General features: G+C 37.0%; 1 protein-coding gene across 4 annotated transcripts in view; it reads right to left on the bottom strand.

The window, feature by feature from the left end:
• The window catches only part of TMEM207 (transmembrane protein 207), a 28,521-nt gene that overhangs the window by 5,277 nt on the left and 8,137 nt on the right, over window positions 1-15,107 (bottom strand). For 2 of the 4 annotated variants that reach the window (XM_036352447.1, XM_036352449.1), the window contains 2 exons: window positions 8,939-9,001; window positions 3,295-4,966 (listed from right to left, as the gene is read on the bottom strand). In XM_036352447.1, coding sequence (XP_036208340.1) covers window positions 4,830-4,966; window positions 8,939-9,001 — 200 coding nt within the window. In that variant the 3' untranslated portion in view covers window positions 3,295-4,829. Of the gene's footprint in view, window positions 1-3,294; window positions 4,967-8,938; window positions 9,002-15,107 lie in introns of those variants that run through there. The other 2 variants (XM_036352448.1, XM_036352450.1) reach the window with 2 other exon arrangements.

Here is a 15,107-nt window from a genome sequence, read left to right as displayed (position 1 = left end):
CTCTCCTCTCTCTCTCTCCTCTCCTCTCCTCTCCTCTCCTCTCCTCTCCTCTCCTCTCCTCTTCCTTCTCCTCCTTCTTTCTTTCTTTCTTTCTTTCTTTCTTTCTTTCTTTCTTTCTTTCTTTCTTTCTTTCTTTCTTTCTTTCTTTCTTTCTTTCCCTTCCTTCCTCTTTCCTTCCTTCCTTCCTTCCTTCCTTCCTCTTCCTTCCTTCTTTCTTTCTTTCTTTCTTTCTTTCTTTCTTTCTTTCTTTCTTTCTTTCTTTCTTTCTTTCTTTCTTTCTTTCTTTTTATGTTGGTTAATCCTCACTAGAGAATATTTTTTTCCAAAGAGGGAGGGGAGAGACAGAGAGAGAGAGAGAGAGGTTGCCTCCCACACTCGCCCTGATTAGGAGGGAGGGAGGAAAAAAACCCAAACCCAGGTACATATCCTTGACAGGGGAATTGAACCCTTGATCCTTGGGTACACAGGTCAATGCTCTAACCATTGATCAACATGGGTCATGTCAGAATCACTCTTTTTAATGACCATCTGTTTTATTGAGTGTGTCCCATAGGTGGCTCTTATTTTTAGCAGCTTATCAAAGCATCCCTTACAGCCACATACTCTCTTTAAAAAAATAAAAATAATCTACATCTGCAGAAAGATCTTAGCACCCCAGTAATGTTTTTGCTATACCTAAGATACTGACATTTCATCCATTAGTCCTACTCTCCTCATATAGCACTCACCTATTTTGTCGACTTTATCACAGGTGACAACTATTTCGTATGATATCAGGTAAGATGCACTTGTCCTCTGATTGCTTAGAAGTAATCCCTAGGCTTCCTTATCTGTGTCTCAATATTCTTTAATAAAATAATAGCTCTCATGCTTCTAACTTTGGAAGGAAATTAGTCAGTGGAACCTAAGACTCTTTACCATTACAAATTTATCCAGATTTAGACACCCAAGGAAGGATGATTTGAATTGACACATGACTTCAGTTTTCATATGTGATGGAAAAAAACCCTGACTATTTATTAAATATTGAGAGACAATTAAATTAAGTGCTAGAGAAAGGGAAATTCTCTTAATTTGCTTATTGTATCCTTTAAGGATTCTAAGGAGAAAACCCTCACTCAATAAACAAGATAATAAACTTAAGAAACTTGTATTTATTGGTAATTTCAACCTGCAGACATTGATAATTTCAGTGCTTCTGAGCAATACATTTTTCAATTTATTCATATAAAAATCTGACATCTTGATTGATTTTATTTGTTTCATGAGTCAGTCAGTGTAGACTGGCATAAATTTTAGCATAAAAAACAATTATTTTCTAAATACACAAATAGAAATAAACTAGAGGCCCTGTGCATAACATTCATGCACTCGGGGAGGCAGGGGGTCCTCAGCCTCACCTGCGCCCTCTTGCAGTCTGGGAGCCCTTGGACATCCTTAGCACTGCTGCTGAGGCAGGAGAGGCTCCTGCCACCACCACTGCGCTCACCAGCCATGAGCCCTGCTTCTGGCTGAGTGGTGCTCCCCCTGTGGGAACACACTGACTACCAGGGGGCAGCTCCTGCATTGAGTGTCTGCCCCCTGGTGGTCAGTGCATGTCATAGCGATTGGTCGTTCCACTGTTCAGTCAATTTGTATATTAGCCTTTTATTATATAGGATTTTGTTTATTACTAAACTATTCCATTTTCTCAGAACTATATTTATTAAAATAACAAAATAACTATACTATTTTTCAGGATCCAGTATTAATAATATATATATATATTTTTTTTTGTTTGTTTGTTTAAATCACAAAGCAAAATTAATTTGGAATGTATAGTCTATTTCCTCTGTTCTGATTTAAAAACTATTCTCTATTGAAAGTGGGGTCTCATAGCCAACACATGTGCGTTGTCTCATTTTCCTTATATAATCCTGAAGTATTTCACTTTCTGCCTTAAATATAATATTCTGGCTGAGTTTCATTTCATTGTCCATACGAATGCTTTTCAGTCCTATCCCAGCTCTATTTCATTCTTGTGCAAGATACTGAATTTTAAATTTGTCTTTTATAACAGTTGTGCTCCTCACACAAAGGAGAGAAAAAAATGGAACTACAAAACTGAAAATTAAATAGGAACTTTTGGTCAGGTAAGAAAGAAATAGGCTAGATCTATAGGGTCAGTGCTGTAGAGATCACATACCATGTGAGCATTTAAATACAAATTACCCTGCCTTTACAGGCACCTTTTCTCATAAGTGTCATCCTTAGAAGGGGGAGCATATTTCAAATTTACTAGACTCTCTGATGACAGGCATCTCTCCTGGTGCTCAGTTTCTTTGTGAGCAATATGAGCTAAAGCCCTACAATCTTCTTGAAAATTTGAAGCTCATGATTAATCTATTCTTCTAGGTTCTGTCAAAAAACTGACACCAATAGTAATCCAGCTTCATAGTTTCATTTAACCACTACATCAAATCTAGCTAATGGGCTAGAATCACAGATAGGCTTGCATGCCCTCTGCTGGATGTTCAAAGAAAATGCTACGCCTTTAGCAGTAAGAAAACCTCATTTGGAAAAAAGGAATGCTCTTTAACATGGGAGGAAAAAAAATCTAGTCCTGTCAGAATTAAAATCAGAGACACTGGGTTAAATAGAAGATTAACAATTTATTGATGAACTACAATGCAGGCAAAGGTTGGTTGAGATGACAGAATTCTTTTATCGTCATGATAATCCTATAATATATGTTAGTGTTATTATTGTGTTATTTGCAGTAGTTTTTAGTAGACCATAAAGAGCATTGGCTATAGAACTTGCAAGTCTCTGTCTGGAAGTAAAAGCCAAGTGATGGAAACTGTAGTACCATTAAAAATAATACAAGCCCAGATGGCGGGGCTCAATGGTTGAGCATCAACCTATCATGCCATTCGATTCCCAGACAGGGTACTTGCCCGGATTGCGGGCTCTATCTCCAGTGTGGGGCATGCAGAAGGCAGCCGATAGATGATTCTCTCTCATTACTCATGTTTTTCTCTCTCTCTCTTTCCCTTTTCCTTTCTCTCTGAAATCAATAAAAAATATTTTTAAAAAATATTAAATATGTTGGGGGGAAAATTCAGACCTTGTACAATAATTAACATATAATAGTCATTCAGTATTTCTTAGATAATAAATGAAAATGTAGCCCTAGTCGGTTTGGCTCAGTAAATAGAGCATTGGCCTGCGAACTGAAAGGTCCCGGATTCGATTCCGGTAAGGGAACATGCCCGGGGTGTGTGTTCGATCCCCAGTGTTGCAGGAGGCAGCCAATCAATGATTCTCTCTCGTCATTGATGTTTCTATCTCTCTCTCCCTCTTCCTTCCTCTCTGAAATCAATAAAAATATATTTGAAAAAATAAATGTAACCTGTGGTACTTAATAAGAGATCTTTGTAAAAAAAAGTTTCTATGAAAGCAAAGTCTTTTTGCTACCAGCCCTATCCACCTGCTTAAACCCTGTCCCCACACTTCCTTCCTCACCTGGATAAATAAACCAAGCGACCAGAGGCCAAGCATGTAGTTTGCTTAGACTTGCTCTGGCACGTAAATGCAACTGTCTTAAAACTAAATTCGGGTCACTTCAACCCGGGCTTGCACTAACTTCTGACAATTCCAGCTGCTGAATCAGTCCCATTTCCAGATGTGCTTACACTTTTATAGGTGTTAATTATAACCCCAAACTGTTCTGAAATGGATTTTAACATACACAACTTATAGGATATGAACAAAAATTCAGAAAATAAATAAAATATTAAATCACCTGTAGTCCCATTACTTAAACACATTTACATTTAACATTTTATTCTTCCATATAGCATGATTTCCTGTTTGTCTTCAATTGTAAGCTATCACTTTGTCAAAATTTATTTGTTTAATTTTATATTTCTTTTTAATTAAAGTAATACATGCATTTAGTTTTAAAAGTCAAATAGTACTGTAGGCTTATTATAAACACGCACACACACACACACACACACACACACACACACACACACACACAACATTATTCTGCTCCACCTAATCCCACATAACATTATCTCTAAAGCTGATTTCTTCAGGGAGTTATTCTCAACTTTTGAGTATTTTGCTTCAGATATTTTCAATCTAATTTCCAAATGATGTACTTTTCATTCATTCTTGATTTTTGTTTTAATTTTAGATATTATTCATTGACTTCCCACAATTGGAGGTTAGGATTTAGCTTTCTCATTATTTTCAGCCACCTTCCTTCACACATTCTTCCCTCTGCCTAGATTGTCAATATGAATAACACCCATTTTAAAACTCAATATTAATCATTTGTATTATTCATAGCTTAACCGTTTTTGAGGATTTATTCCAACTTTTTGTTTTTCTCTGATTCTGGCTCTGGATGTGTCTGAATATCTGTTTGAGTCATTGTTAAATTATGACAATTTTTATTGACTCCATACTAGGAGAGAGATCAGATTAAAACAGAAATATTTAGGCAGAGAAAGCTGCGATGTGTACTAGAGTGGAATCCTAAACTTAATTGAGATCACTGTGTATTAATTACTGTCTTTGAGTATTAATGGAGAAACATTAACTTAGAGATATAGCAAAAAAAAAATGTAACAGCAGTTATCCATTGAGTCCACTAATATACTACTAAAATATGTTCCTGACCAAAATGTTCTCCCTACATTCATTGTTTTGTCTATTTGTCCTTTCCAAGGCTATATTAATTGATCTCTGGGAATTCCCACTAAATGAGAAAAATTGTCCCTAATTTTGATGTTTTGGTCTTACAAATATTTCTAATCTCTTCAATTGATGATCCATAGCTAAAGTTGGCTTGATTTCAGAATTTCTTCATATGGAGGAGGTGCTCCTGAAGTGTTGAAACTTGAAACATGATACAGTTCAGGGTTTTGAGTTGGAAGGTGAATTCCAACAGCTGGATTCACAGCTGCTTCCGTCCCTGGAAAGAGAAAGATGGGGATTTGTAAGTTTTCTACTCAGCATAAAACAGATGTACATGAAGTGCCTAGTAAAATCTGACATTTCTTGAATCACTGGAGCAGCAGAAAATTATTTGTACACTTGGGGGGAAATATGCAATCATCTGAGTCACTATAGCGAGAAAATGTGCTCTCAGGAACTGATGACAGTAGCTGCCCCTTTTTAGTGGTTTGTTTTCTGCAGTTTCAGTTTCCCGAGGTCAACCATGGTCCAAAACTATTAAATGAAGAATTTCAGAAACAAATTATTCACACATTTTAAATTGCATGCTGTTCTGAGCAAAGTGATGAAATCTTGATCCATCTTGCTCAGTCCCACCCAGATGTAAAGCCTCTCTTTGTCCAGCGTATTCTTGTTGTATATGCTACCTGCCCATTAGTCACCAAGTAGCCTTCTTGGTTATCATGTTGTAAAGGTATTACAGTGTTTTTGCTCAAATAATTCTTACTTCACTTAATTATGTCTCCAAAGCCATCCACATAACTTTTATTAGAATATAATGTTATAATCATTTTATTTTATTATTATTGTTAATCTCTTTCTGTGTCTAATTTATACATTAAACTTTATCATAGGTTTTTATGTATATAGAAAAACATAGGATAGATAGTATATTTATTAGGTACTATCCACAGCTTCTGACATCGACTGGGGGTCTTAGTCACCCTTGCAGATAAGAGGGGAATACTGTACACCACCATCAAAAAGCGTTTACAATTCAGCAGCTGAAACTAGAATAAATAGCATTTTTGGTGGGACAGAAGACAAGATGCCTCCATCTGGTAATGGCATTTTAGCTAACGCTCCCATCATGGGAAACACAAATCTCACTAGAAACATTAAAATATTACATCTAAACTTCATTATTTTATATTTATGTTCTGAAAATCACAACTAGTATAATTACTTTAAAATTTTCTTTATGATAAATAGTAAAAATGTTAAGTTGTGAAAAATCTGCAATTAAAGTATACCACACAATGAGGAAGAAGCATTCTTACATTTTAAATTTTGAAGTCAAAGTTCTTCACTTTTAGGTTGCACATACTACAGCGCTATTATATAGCAAAAACAAGCATCTTCATCCTCAAACTGATCACCTCAAGGGACCATGCACTTATGAATAGCTCTTTAGCAAATCTTCTATTAGTATTTTCCTGAAAGACTTTTGGAGCCACAAGAAATCACTAGCAATATCTTATAACCATTTCTTTCTTCATATCCTTTCCTTTTATTTTTTCATATGGGCCTTTACCTGTCTGGGAGTCATTTGATTGCTTCTCCCCCAAACAATAGTAACAACCTTTAAATTCACCTTTAAAGAAGAAACTATGCTCTTAACCTAAACAGTCAAATTCTTTGCCTGCTTCTGTAAATTAAATTTAATTGTGTTACAGCCATACCCATTCATTTATAGCTTCTCTGTGGCTGTTTTTTTGCATCATGGTGGCAGAGGTAAATAGTCCCACAGAAACTCTATGGCCTGCAAAGTTAAACATAGCTCCTATCTGGCCCTTAATTGCGTTTGCTGACCTCTTCCTTAAAGGATTAAGATTTGATGCCATGGAGGAGATTCCTTTTACCATGCCACTATCATGAAAACAATTTAGAGTAGTTATATATTAGGCAATAGCTGCATCATAGGAATCAATAAATAGATTGCTCAAAATTGCTATTTTGTAATGAATAACATTTATTTAGAATCATGGATCTTCATATATTTATATTTGCTTTATTTTGTATCTCACTGGTTTGTAGAGCAAAGCATAAAAACTCAAATATTAATACAATATGTAAAGGTAGAGTTATATTTAGAATATGTCTTACCTCCTGGTTCAGCATTCTTTTAAAGGAGTTATTTATTTAAGATTAATCTACTTCTGGATGATTATATAATCTTTCTGTTTCTCATTTTTCTTTTATGTAGTAAAAGAATAATGATGGTATTTACATCTATAAAAGCAAGGCTAAATAAGTGTAAAGTATATAAAACAAAGCCTGGTGCACAGTAATTACTCATTAATGTTTAATTATCATTACTATTAGTATAAATACTAATATTATTAGTACACATTAAGAACTATACTATGTTACAAATGTGCATATTTTCTTTTATTTACAATATCATTTTCCAATCTATCCCATTTTAATGGTCAAATAATGTTTTAATCATTATCATTATTAACATTATAACAGAAATTATTCAATGAAAAATTTTGTGGCATTAGTCTTTTGCAGTTAGGAAGTTTAGGGTGATGTCAGCTAAGTGTGAGGGACTTGATAAAACAGTTAACATTGATAAAGTACACTTGTCCCAGCACTTCTCTCCATTGTGGATACTTGTACTGAGCCCCGCCCATTCTCCAGGTGAATGCTACTGGAGTGTTCAATACAAAGTCAATGGTAACTTAGCTATCATTCTGCTGGAGTCCTCAATCAGACTGACCTGACACAATTATCAGCTCAAATGGGTTTCCATCACTAACATTATCAATACTGGGCTCCAGGTAACAGGATATCGACCATTGCCCTCTGTGGTAGGAAAGTTTTACTGTTACCTCCTTACTACAGATTTGTCTGTTGCTCTCAAACTTGCTATGAAAACCACAAGACAATCATTTGATAAACAATTAATAAACAACTAAGACAATGTATTCAGAGCTTTCATAAAGTCAAACATATCTGTTTTCAATTTGTTTCATATCATGTTTATGTATAAAATCACATGATTAGGAGGGGAGCAGACATTATTTTTATCTTTGGACAAATTAAGAATCTGAGTTAAAAGTTAAAAATTCCTGCCTGGCCGGTTGCTCAGTGGTTAGAGAATCTGTCCGCAGACTGCAGGCTTGTGGATTCAATTCCTGGTTAAAGGCATGTTCCTTGGTTGCAGGTTCAATCCCTGCGTCCAGTCTGGGCGTGTGCAGGAGGCAACCAATCCATGTGTCTCTCGCACATAATGTTTCTCTCCTTCTTTCTCTTTCTCACTCTCCCCCTCTTCCCTCCCTTCCACTTTCTCTAAAAAAATAAATGGAAAAAATAGTATCTGGTGAAGATTTTAAAAAAGTTAAAAATCCTATGGTTTTAACAGAACTGTTGGTGAAGGTATTAGAGTCTGTTGTTTAAGTGTGTAAACCAATACACTCACTGCTGAGTTTTTGTAAGCAGATTTCAGATTTCCCACACAATTAATAATCACTCCCATGAACTTGGATTATGTTAATTTGCCCTTTCGACCTCTTTTTTTTTTTTTTTTAATCTTTTCCCTTCTCTATCTCATCCTGTTCTTTTATATGGGGGTAGCTAAGAATGCCTGAATTCCAGTCACAGTTCTTTCATCTACTGTGTTACTTAATCTCTAAGCACCTTTGTTCTATCATCTTTAGAAGGTTCAGAATGATAGTGAGCCCCTCATAGAGGTATAGGAGGAAAGAAATGAAATTGGAGATATCAGGTGTTACCACAGAGCATGACACATGGTAAATGCTCAATAAATGTGAGCGGTAACTATTATCATGCCTGTCCATGAAAGTGTGTAAATAAAATACTCTCTTTCCTTACCTAAAGGAGTCACAGAATATTTACATGTAGAGCATAAAGTATAGGGAAGTGACATTTAAAAAAGGATCCTAACACAAGATGGAATCCTGGGTGTGATGGGGGAAGAAGGGAGCACAGTGTAAGACCTGCTCTTTTCTGTCTCTCTCCTATCCTCCTTCCCCTCCTCAACTTGAAGCATTCACATTTAATGGCTGCTGGAAGACTGGTATTTCTATTTGCCTTGAAATAAGAAAAAGGAAAGATTATCTCTGAAATAGCAGAAGAAATGGGGTCAGGGTAATTGGATAGTTGAAAGCATCATCAGGGAAATCAGATCTGAGAAGCTAAGCCAAAATGAGTGTCCCCAGTAGGGGCCTCAGAAGGTTCTCACCTCCAGGTCTTCTCAGGAATACAGGGGACCTGCTTGCTGCTGTCAGGGCTGAAGGACCCAGCTCTGAATACACATGAAATAGAAAGAGTTCAATGCAGATTTTATAGTAACTTATTATTTTTTGTTTAAAAACATGGAAAGATAATGGCAGGGAGCCTTCTCCTAGTCTCTCAAATTCTCTTTTCTAACAAACACTTAGATTGTTTTTCTGCCTCATACTCTTCATCCCTCTCTCACCTCCCAAACCCCACATTTTGTTCTCTTTATTATCTTTAACTGACTTACTGATACCATTTTAATAACCTGGTTAACATTTAACAGAAAAAGGAGTAAAAGGGAAGACTAGATATAGGCATGCCATTTATGCAGCATTGTTAAAAGCTACATTTAACACTAAGTCTGATCCATGGGGGAAGGGACTAGACCAGGGGTGGGCAACCCCTGGCACATGTGCCAAACATGGCACGCCAGTAACTTTTGCTGGCACGCGAAACCCTCTCTTACAATCTTCCATTTAAAATTTTTTTCTTAATATCGACTTCTTTATTTTTCAGATAAATTCTGCGTAGGTGCATCTTAGCTAAATAATTTTACATAACAAGTTACCTTAAAGACCATAGACATGGATTGACGAGAGAGGGGAAGAGCAATTTCTATGCCTCTGCCTTAACTCTCCCTGCCTTCCTAGATCCGACCAGTGTTTTGGTTTCATCCACATATGCTTGTGAATCTTTGTTCTCAGTGATGAATTTTATTAAGTCTCGTAATAGGAGTATCCTGACGGATGAAAGTAGTAGCTCATGCATATCTCTGAAGCTCACGAAATATAAACCTGATGTAAAATCTCTGTCATCAGTGATGCAGCAGCAAAAGTCCTACTGATAATATCAAATGGAGTCATAAAGTTTTCTGTCAGACTATCAATGTACATGTATACATTAAAAAATAAATGTATTTTTCATCATCATATACTGTGTTTTTGTCACTCGAATGAATTTTATTATTTCTTCAAGGTTCTTCACATACGTACACCTTAAGAGATATCAAGTAGGCATAACATGTTCTCAAAAAATTAGGGTTGGCACGCAGAAGAATTTTGAGTCAGAGATTTTGCTGGTTTTGGCACGCACTCACAAAAAGGTTGCCCACCCCTGGACTAGACAAAGGCAGTTTAGACACAAGCCCAGTAAAAGTCTGAGGGACCTAATAAAATACTTGCCCATCAATCACACCTAGGAATAGGTAATTGGCCAGGATGGTGGTGGCCACAGCAAGCTTGCAAAATCTAAATATATACACTTCCAAAAAAAGGAAAGTCACTCTCTCTCTCATGCCTCCCCTTTAGGGACTCATGCTAGAGGGGGAGGGGGAAGAGGAGGAAGGAGTTGTGCTCCCTTGCGCTCAAACGGTGCAAGCCATGAATGTTGGGCTTTACACATGAACTAAATTTAATCTGCCCTGAATGCCGAACCGCACCTGACTGCAACATGGAACAGAAAATCTGGGCACTGGCTCTGCTGAACCCCCAGCTACCTCTCTTTCAGGACTGGCTTGAGGGAAATGGGACATTTCAAACCAAGGGATGTAACTATATGACTAAAAATCTTCTACCTCTTAATCATCTCGTGAGGGCTTCTAAAAATGCTTATTTCAGCTGTGCCCCCAGAGCTCCACAAACATCGGAGGGCACCCCCTACTCATGTACCCAGCTGGCGGCAGCGTTACTTTATAAATAAGGGCTTTTATGCAACTTCATAACCTTATTTTAAATGGAAACATACTATTATTCACATTTTCAGTGAATTATGAAAACACTTGCTTATAATAAATTTTAAAACTCCTTTTAATGACTCCTTTGTCATTACTTATTTTTTCAAACATGAATTTAAAAAATAAACCAAACAATTAATCTAAGAAACCCAAAACATTTTTGTTTTCTTTTTTCCCCCCACGTAGGTGCCCCCAGAACTCTACCTATTCTCCTTGTTATATAGTCCTTGGTCTTACAAAGTGGGGAGTATTGATCACAAATGATAGAAATTTGGGATAGAAAGGGTTGTGTGAGAATTTTAATTTTCTCTTCTTGTATCTCCACCTTTACTAAATTGATACATTCCTTTAAAAAAATCATTTTCCATGGCCCAATATGAGTTCTCACTCTAGATTTACACATTTGAGGAGGGGTGTGGGGGAAACAATGGGTTGTAAATCTGTGTATTCTGTTGAATTATCAGAAAGGAGGGATTCCAGAAACTTCATTAACATAGGTAAAATAATGAGATTACAAAACAACAGTGAAACACTACATTATTTTTACTGCTGACACAGGTGCTTAAAATCACAAACCTGAATTATACTTGAATTGTTAGTCTCTGATGGTTGAAAGAGGAGAGCAAGAAGGTCTCAGATTACTGCATGGATTTACCTCATTCAAGAAGACATAAGGGCAGTGAATGGGTCCTTTCTGAGATTATAAAAGAGTGGGAATAGAAAACAGGATCAGAGGTGTTGGGGGTGGAGGAAGGATAATGAGGGGAAAAGGGTCTAACTAGGAGATCTTGGGGCCACGTCAGGAAGAAGAGTTGGGCCTGAAGCAGAGCAAAATAACATGATTTTAGGGATTACATAAAATCAACAGGTTTTCATGTTAGTCCTTAAAGTATCTTCAGCTCCAAACTATAGGTTCCTTTTCCTCTTACTTTTCATCATCTCGTCTCCTTCTCTTTCTTCTGGTCTTTCTCTTCCTCTTCTTTCTCTAACAATGCCTCCTTTTTCTTCTTACCCTCAGGTGTCAGATAGATTAATTTTCCCTTATTGGGGCATAAAGAGCTTAGTCATTACATAGTACAGACTTGGAAACATAGACCCTACGAGAGGGGAAGAAAACCTGAGAGATCTGAGCACTGGATCAGCAGAGAACTGTGAAAATATATGACTATTGGCCCAGGAGATGCTATTGGGGGCAGGGTGTTTGCTGAGATTTCCAAGGACCTTTCCCAGACAAAAACCTCATCCGACATTCAGATGGGCTGGGCTATAAGGCCTTCCTTAAACACCTTTGATGAGGTTCCCAAACAAGTGTTTTCCTCTCTCTCTTTAATATTTCTAATCAAGATAATTGGCAACCTGAGCCATGTAATATTGTCAGGAACTGCTAGTGAGAGAACATTCCTATTTTATGTACTTAAATCAGTAAAGTTCAGTCCACTCCAGCCTCTAATAATCAGTCAAAATTATCCTCTTGGCTCTATTCAGTTGAGGCAACTTCCATGGGATCCTGAGAGTCAAACCTCTCAATAACAGGTCAGAAGAGCAGAGCTATTTCAACTAATATATTCAGCAAATAGTGATAATAACATGAAATGAGTTCTGGAAAATAAAATAAAGGTCTAGGAGGAACGCAAGGTGAATATAGCAAATCTAGTCTCTCCATTAAGATGTTTTAAATGACCCACTTTCTACATTCTGTAGTCAGAGGGAACAATCTATTATGCCCTTTGTGCTGCAGGGGTGACAGGAAGTCCAGACACCCTTATTTCATATTCTAACATATCACCAGTGTCCTCCAATGAGTTCTCATTCCACCCCAATTCTGAACAGAGGCTATGAGGAAGAATCAGAATTGCACCCCATATCCTGAAGTGCACCCCATATCCTGAAGTGCACCCCATATCCTGCAGATTGAGCATATAAAACCAACAGTAACGGCACTCAGCTCCAAGCTGTGAGCACATAGTTTGTGTGGGTTGTGGGGGTAGAGGCTGTGGTTTGGGCCCTTCCCTCCCTTTTTAACCATACAAAGATCCTGGTAGTGGTTTCCTCACTTCCCTTTTGGAAAATAGCTCCTTCTTTGGAAATACTAGGTAGGAAGAATCATTTGTTTAGAGAAGTGAAAGCATAGTGAGGATACAGTAGGGAAAGAAAATCCAGTGTGGGTCTGGGTTTCAGACTACCAGACCGCTGTACCGATTTTTAGGTAATTTCCACACAAAGGTGGAATATTGGCGCTAGATGAAAGGTAGGTGAAAGGTAGACCTATTTTCTACAATGTCTCCAAGTTCCATCTTATTCTAACCACTTGTTTACATGTAACTAACATTTTTCTATATCATGTTGTTTTTTTCTCTTTAATGCTCAGGAGCCCAGGTATAGGGGACAGTTAGGTTCAGGGCCTCAGGTCTGGTAGACTTAAAATATTGACTCCCTGGTATTTACTTCCCAAAATTGCTACTTAAGAAGACATGACTAGAGATCACAGAGAATACCACTTCCTAAATTACTCTTTTATATTTTGTTTTAGAAAGGAGAACTAAAAAGGCCAAGAAGCACAACTCGGGGAGTCACATCCACATCAAAGGCTAAGTGAATGGCTGTTCATGGCCTGTACAGACCTGCTGAGCATCCAGAGGATAGGAAGGGAGATGGTCAATGGATGGAACAACCTAATATCCAACCTAGTGCAGATGAAGGAAAGAATTAATAGGGAGGGGCAACAGAAACTGCGGCCTCCTAAGATGGAAATCAGTAAAAGTGAACTTTGCAATGCAGATTAAGCTGAGGAGAGATTAATTGTTCCTGATCAAAGTAAGATGCAGAGCTATACCTGTGGAATTAATGAGGAATGGAGAGAATAAGGAAGGGAATGAGGACTCTGGAGAGCAATCTCTATCATTAAGGAATTGCAATATGGAAACATCTGGAGACACAGGATATAGGTTGTACTTAATGTAGGTGGCTAAACCACGAGTGCCTGCCCATATTTTGTTTAGCTTCCTAACCTTAATTCTGGGTAAGTTGAAGTCGATTAGTTGACTTACAGCAAAGATCTATGTGGTGCATTTATTCAATAGAGTGAGAAAAGTAGATAACATCCTCTGGGAGAAGTAATAGCCACTTTTCCAAGCCGTTTTTAGGAACTAGAGATAATCTCTGAGAAGTCCTTGACCTACTGCCTAACACTTGGTAGATGTGAATTAAATTGGGACTATGTTATTTAAAGAAAACAAAACAATTTTCCCCAAGTATTTTCTTTCCTGTTCATAATGACTTCAGGATACTATAGAGAATGTGATGCTAATGCCCTGCACTCAGTGCTATTATATGCAGATTTCTGAAGAAGCATATCAGCTTTGATCCCTTCTCTCAGTCATACCTGCTCAGACAAGTTCAAGTAAATTCAAAAGCATGCATATGAATCACCATCCAGGAAATGTGAAAACATTAGATAAATTGGGATATAACATATAACCGTGGCACATAGATTGTCTTAAAATTATAACAGTATAAGTGGGTAACTTACTCAAATTAAATATATATATATATATAGATATAGATATAGATATAGATATAGATATAGATATAGATATAGATATAGATATAGATATATATGTGTGTATATATATATTTAAAGATTCCAGGAAGTCTAGAAAAGTCTTCCTTAGAGTAACGGTAGGGCTAAGAGGATCAGGGGGAATTCTCCTCTTTAGAAACTCAAGTAAGTTGAAAGGAACATAACTGTATTTGTTTATTGAATACCTCTAGTTAAATAAAGAAAATAAGACCAAAATTACTGTGTTGACCCCTTTGATTCATGTATTTTGTTAAAAGGTCAGTGGCCCTATTTTCCTCTGTGTTCAGAGGACAGTAATTTTAAGTTTAGGAGAAAGAACTATTTTCATCGGAGATTTTAATTATTTCTCCAAACACCCATTTCTCAGATTGACACTGTTTCCCTGGTAAGTAATGACTTAAAAAAAGTCAATAGTGAATATAATCACCAAACCTTACGGTAATGAATTTTGATATTAAAACATTTTATTTTATTCACATCCCACTTTTTATTTTGCTTTTAGTTTTTCCAGGACATGCCCTACACTCTCTATGGGAAATCTTATCTGGCCCAAGTTTCTGAAGTGCAGTTGTCAATCTCTACTAAGCACTCTAGAGGCAATTGTGGTATACAGTGCTGTGATTTAGAGGGAAGGTCTCAGAACAGATGTTCTGGGTGAGGACAAGGCCTGGAATTAACAATGACTCTATGACCTCAGTTTTCTCCATTGCTTGCCTCCTACTAAAGACTGGACAATAATAGAAAGGGTATGGTTTGAGGGGCAGGGGTGGAAGAAGGCAGGATCAGGATGCTGCCAATGTTTCTAGGAAGAAAAAATAT

The sequence above is a fragment of the Myotis myotis genome, unplaced genomic scaffold, assembly GCF_014108235.1.
Source record: "Myotis myotis isolate mMyoMyo1 unplaced genomic scaffold, mMyoMyo1.p scaffold_m19_p_2, whole genome shotgun sequence".
Lineage (NCBI taxonomy): Eukaryota > Metazoa > Chordata > Mammalia > Chiroptera > Vespertilionidae > Myotis > Myotis myotis.
The sequence above is the reverse complement of the archived record's forward strand: the minus strand, read 5'-3'. Positions and strand labels throughout refer to the sequence as shown.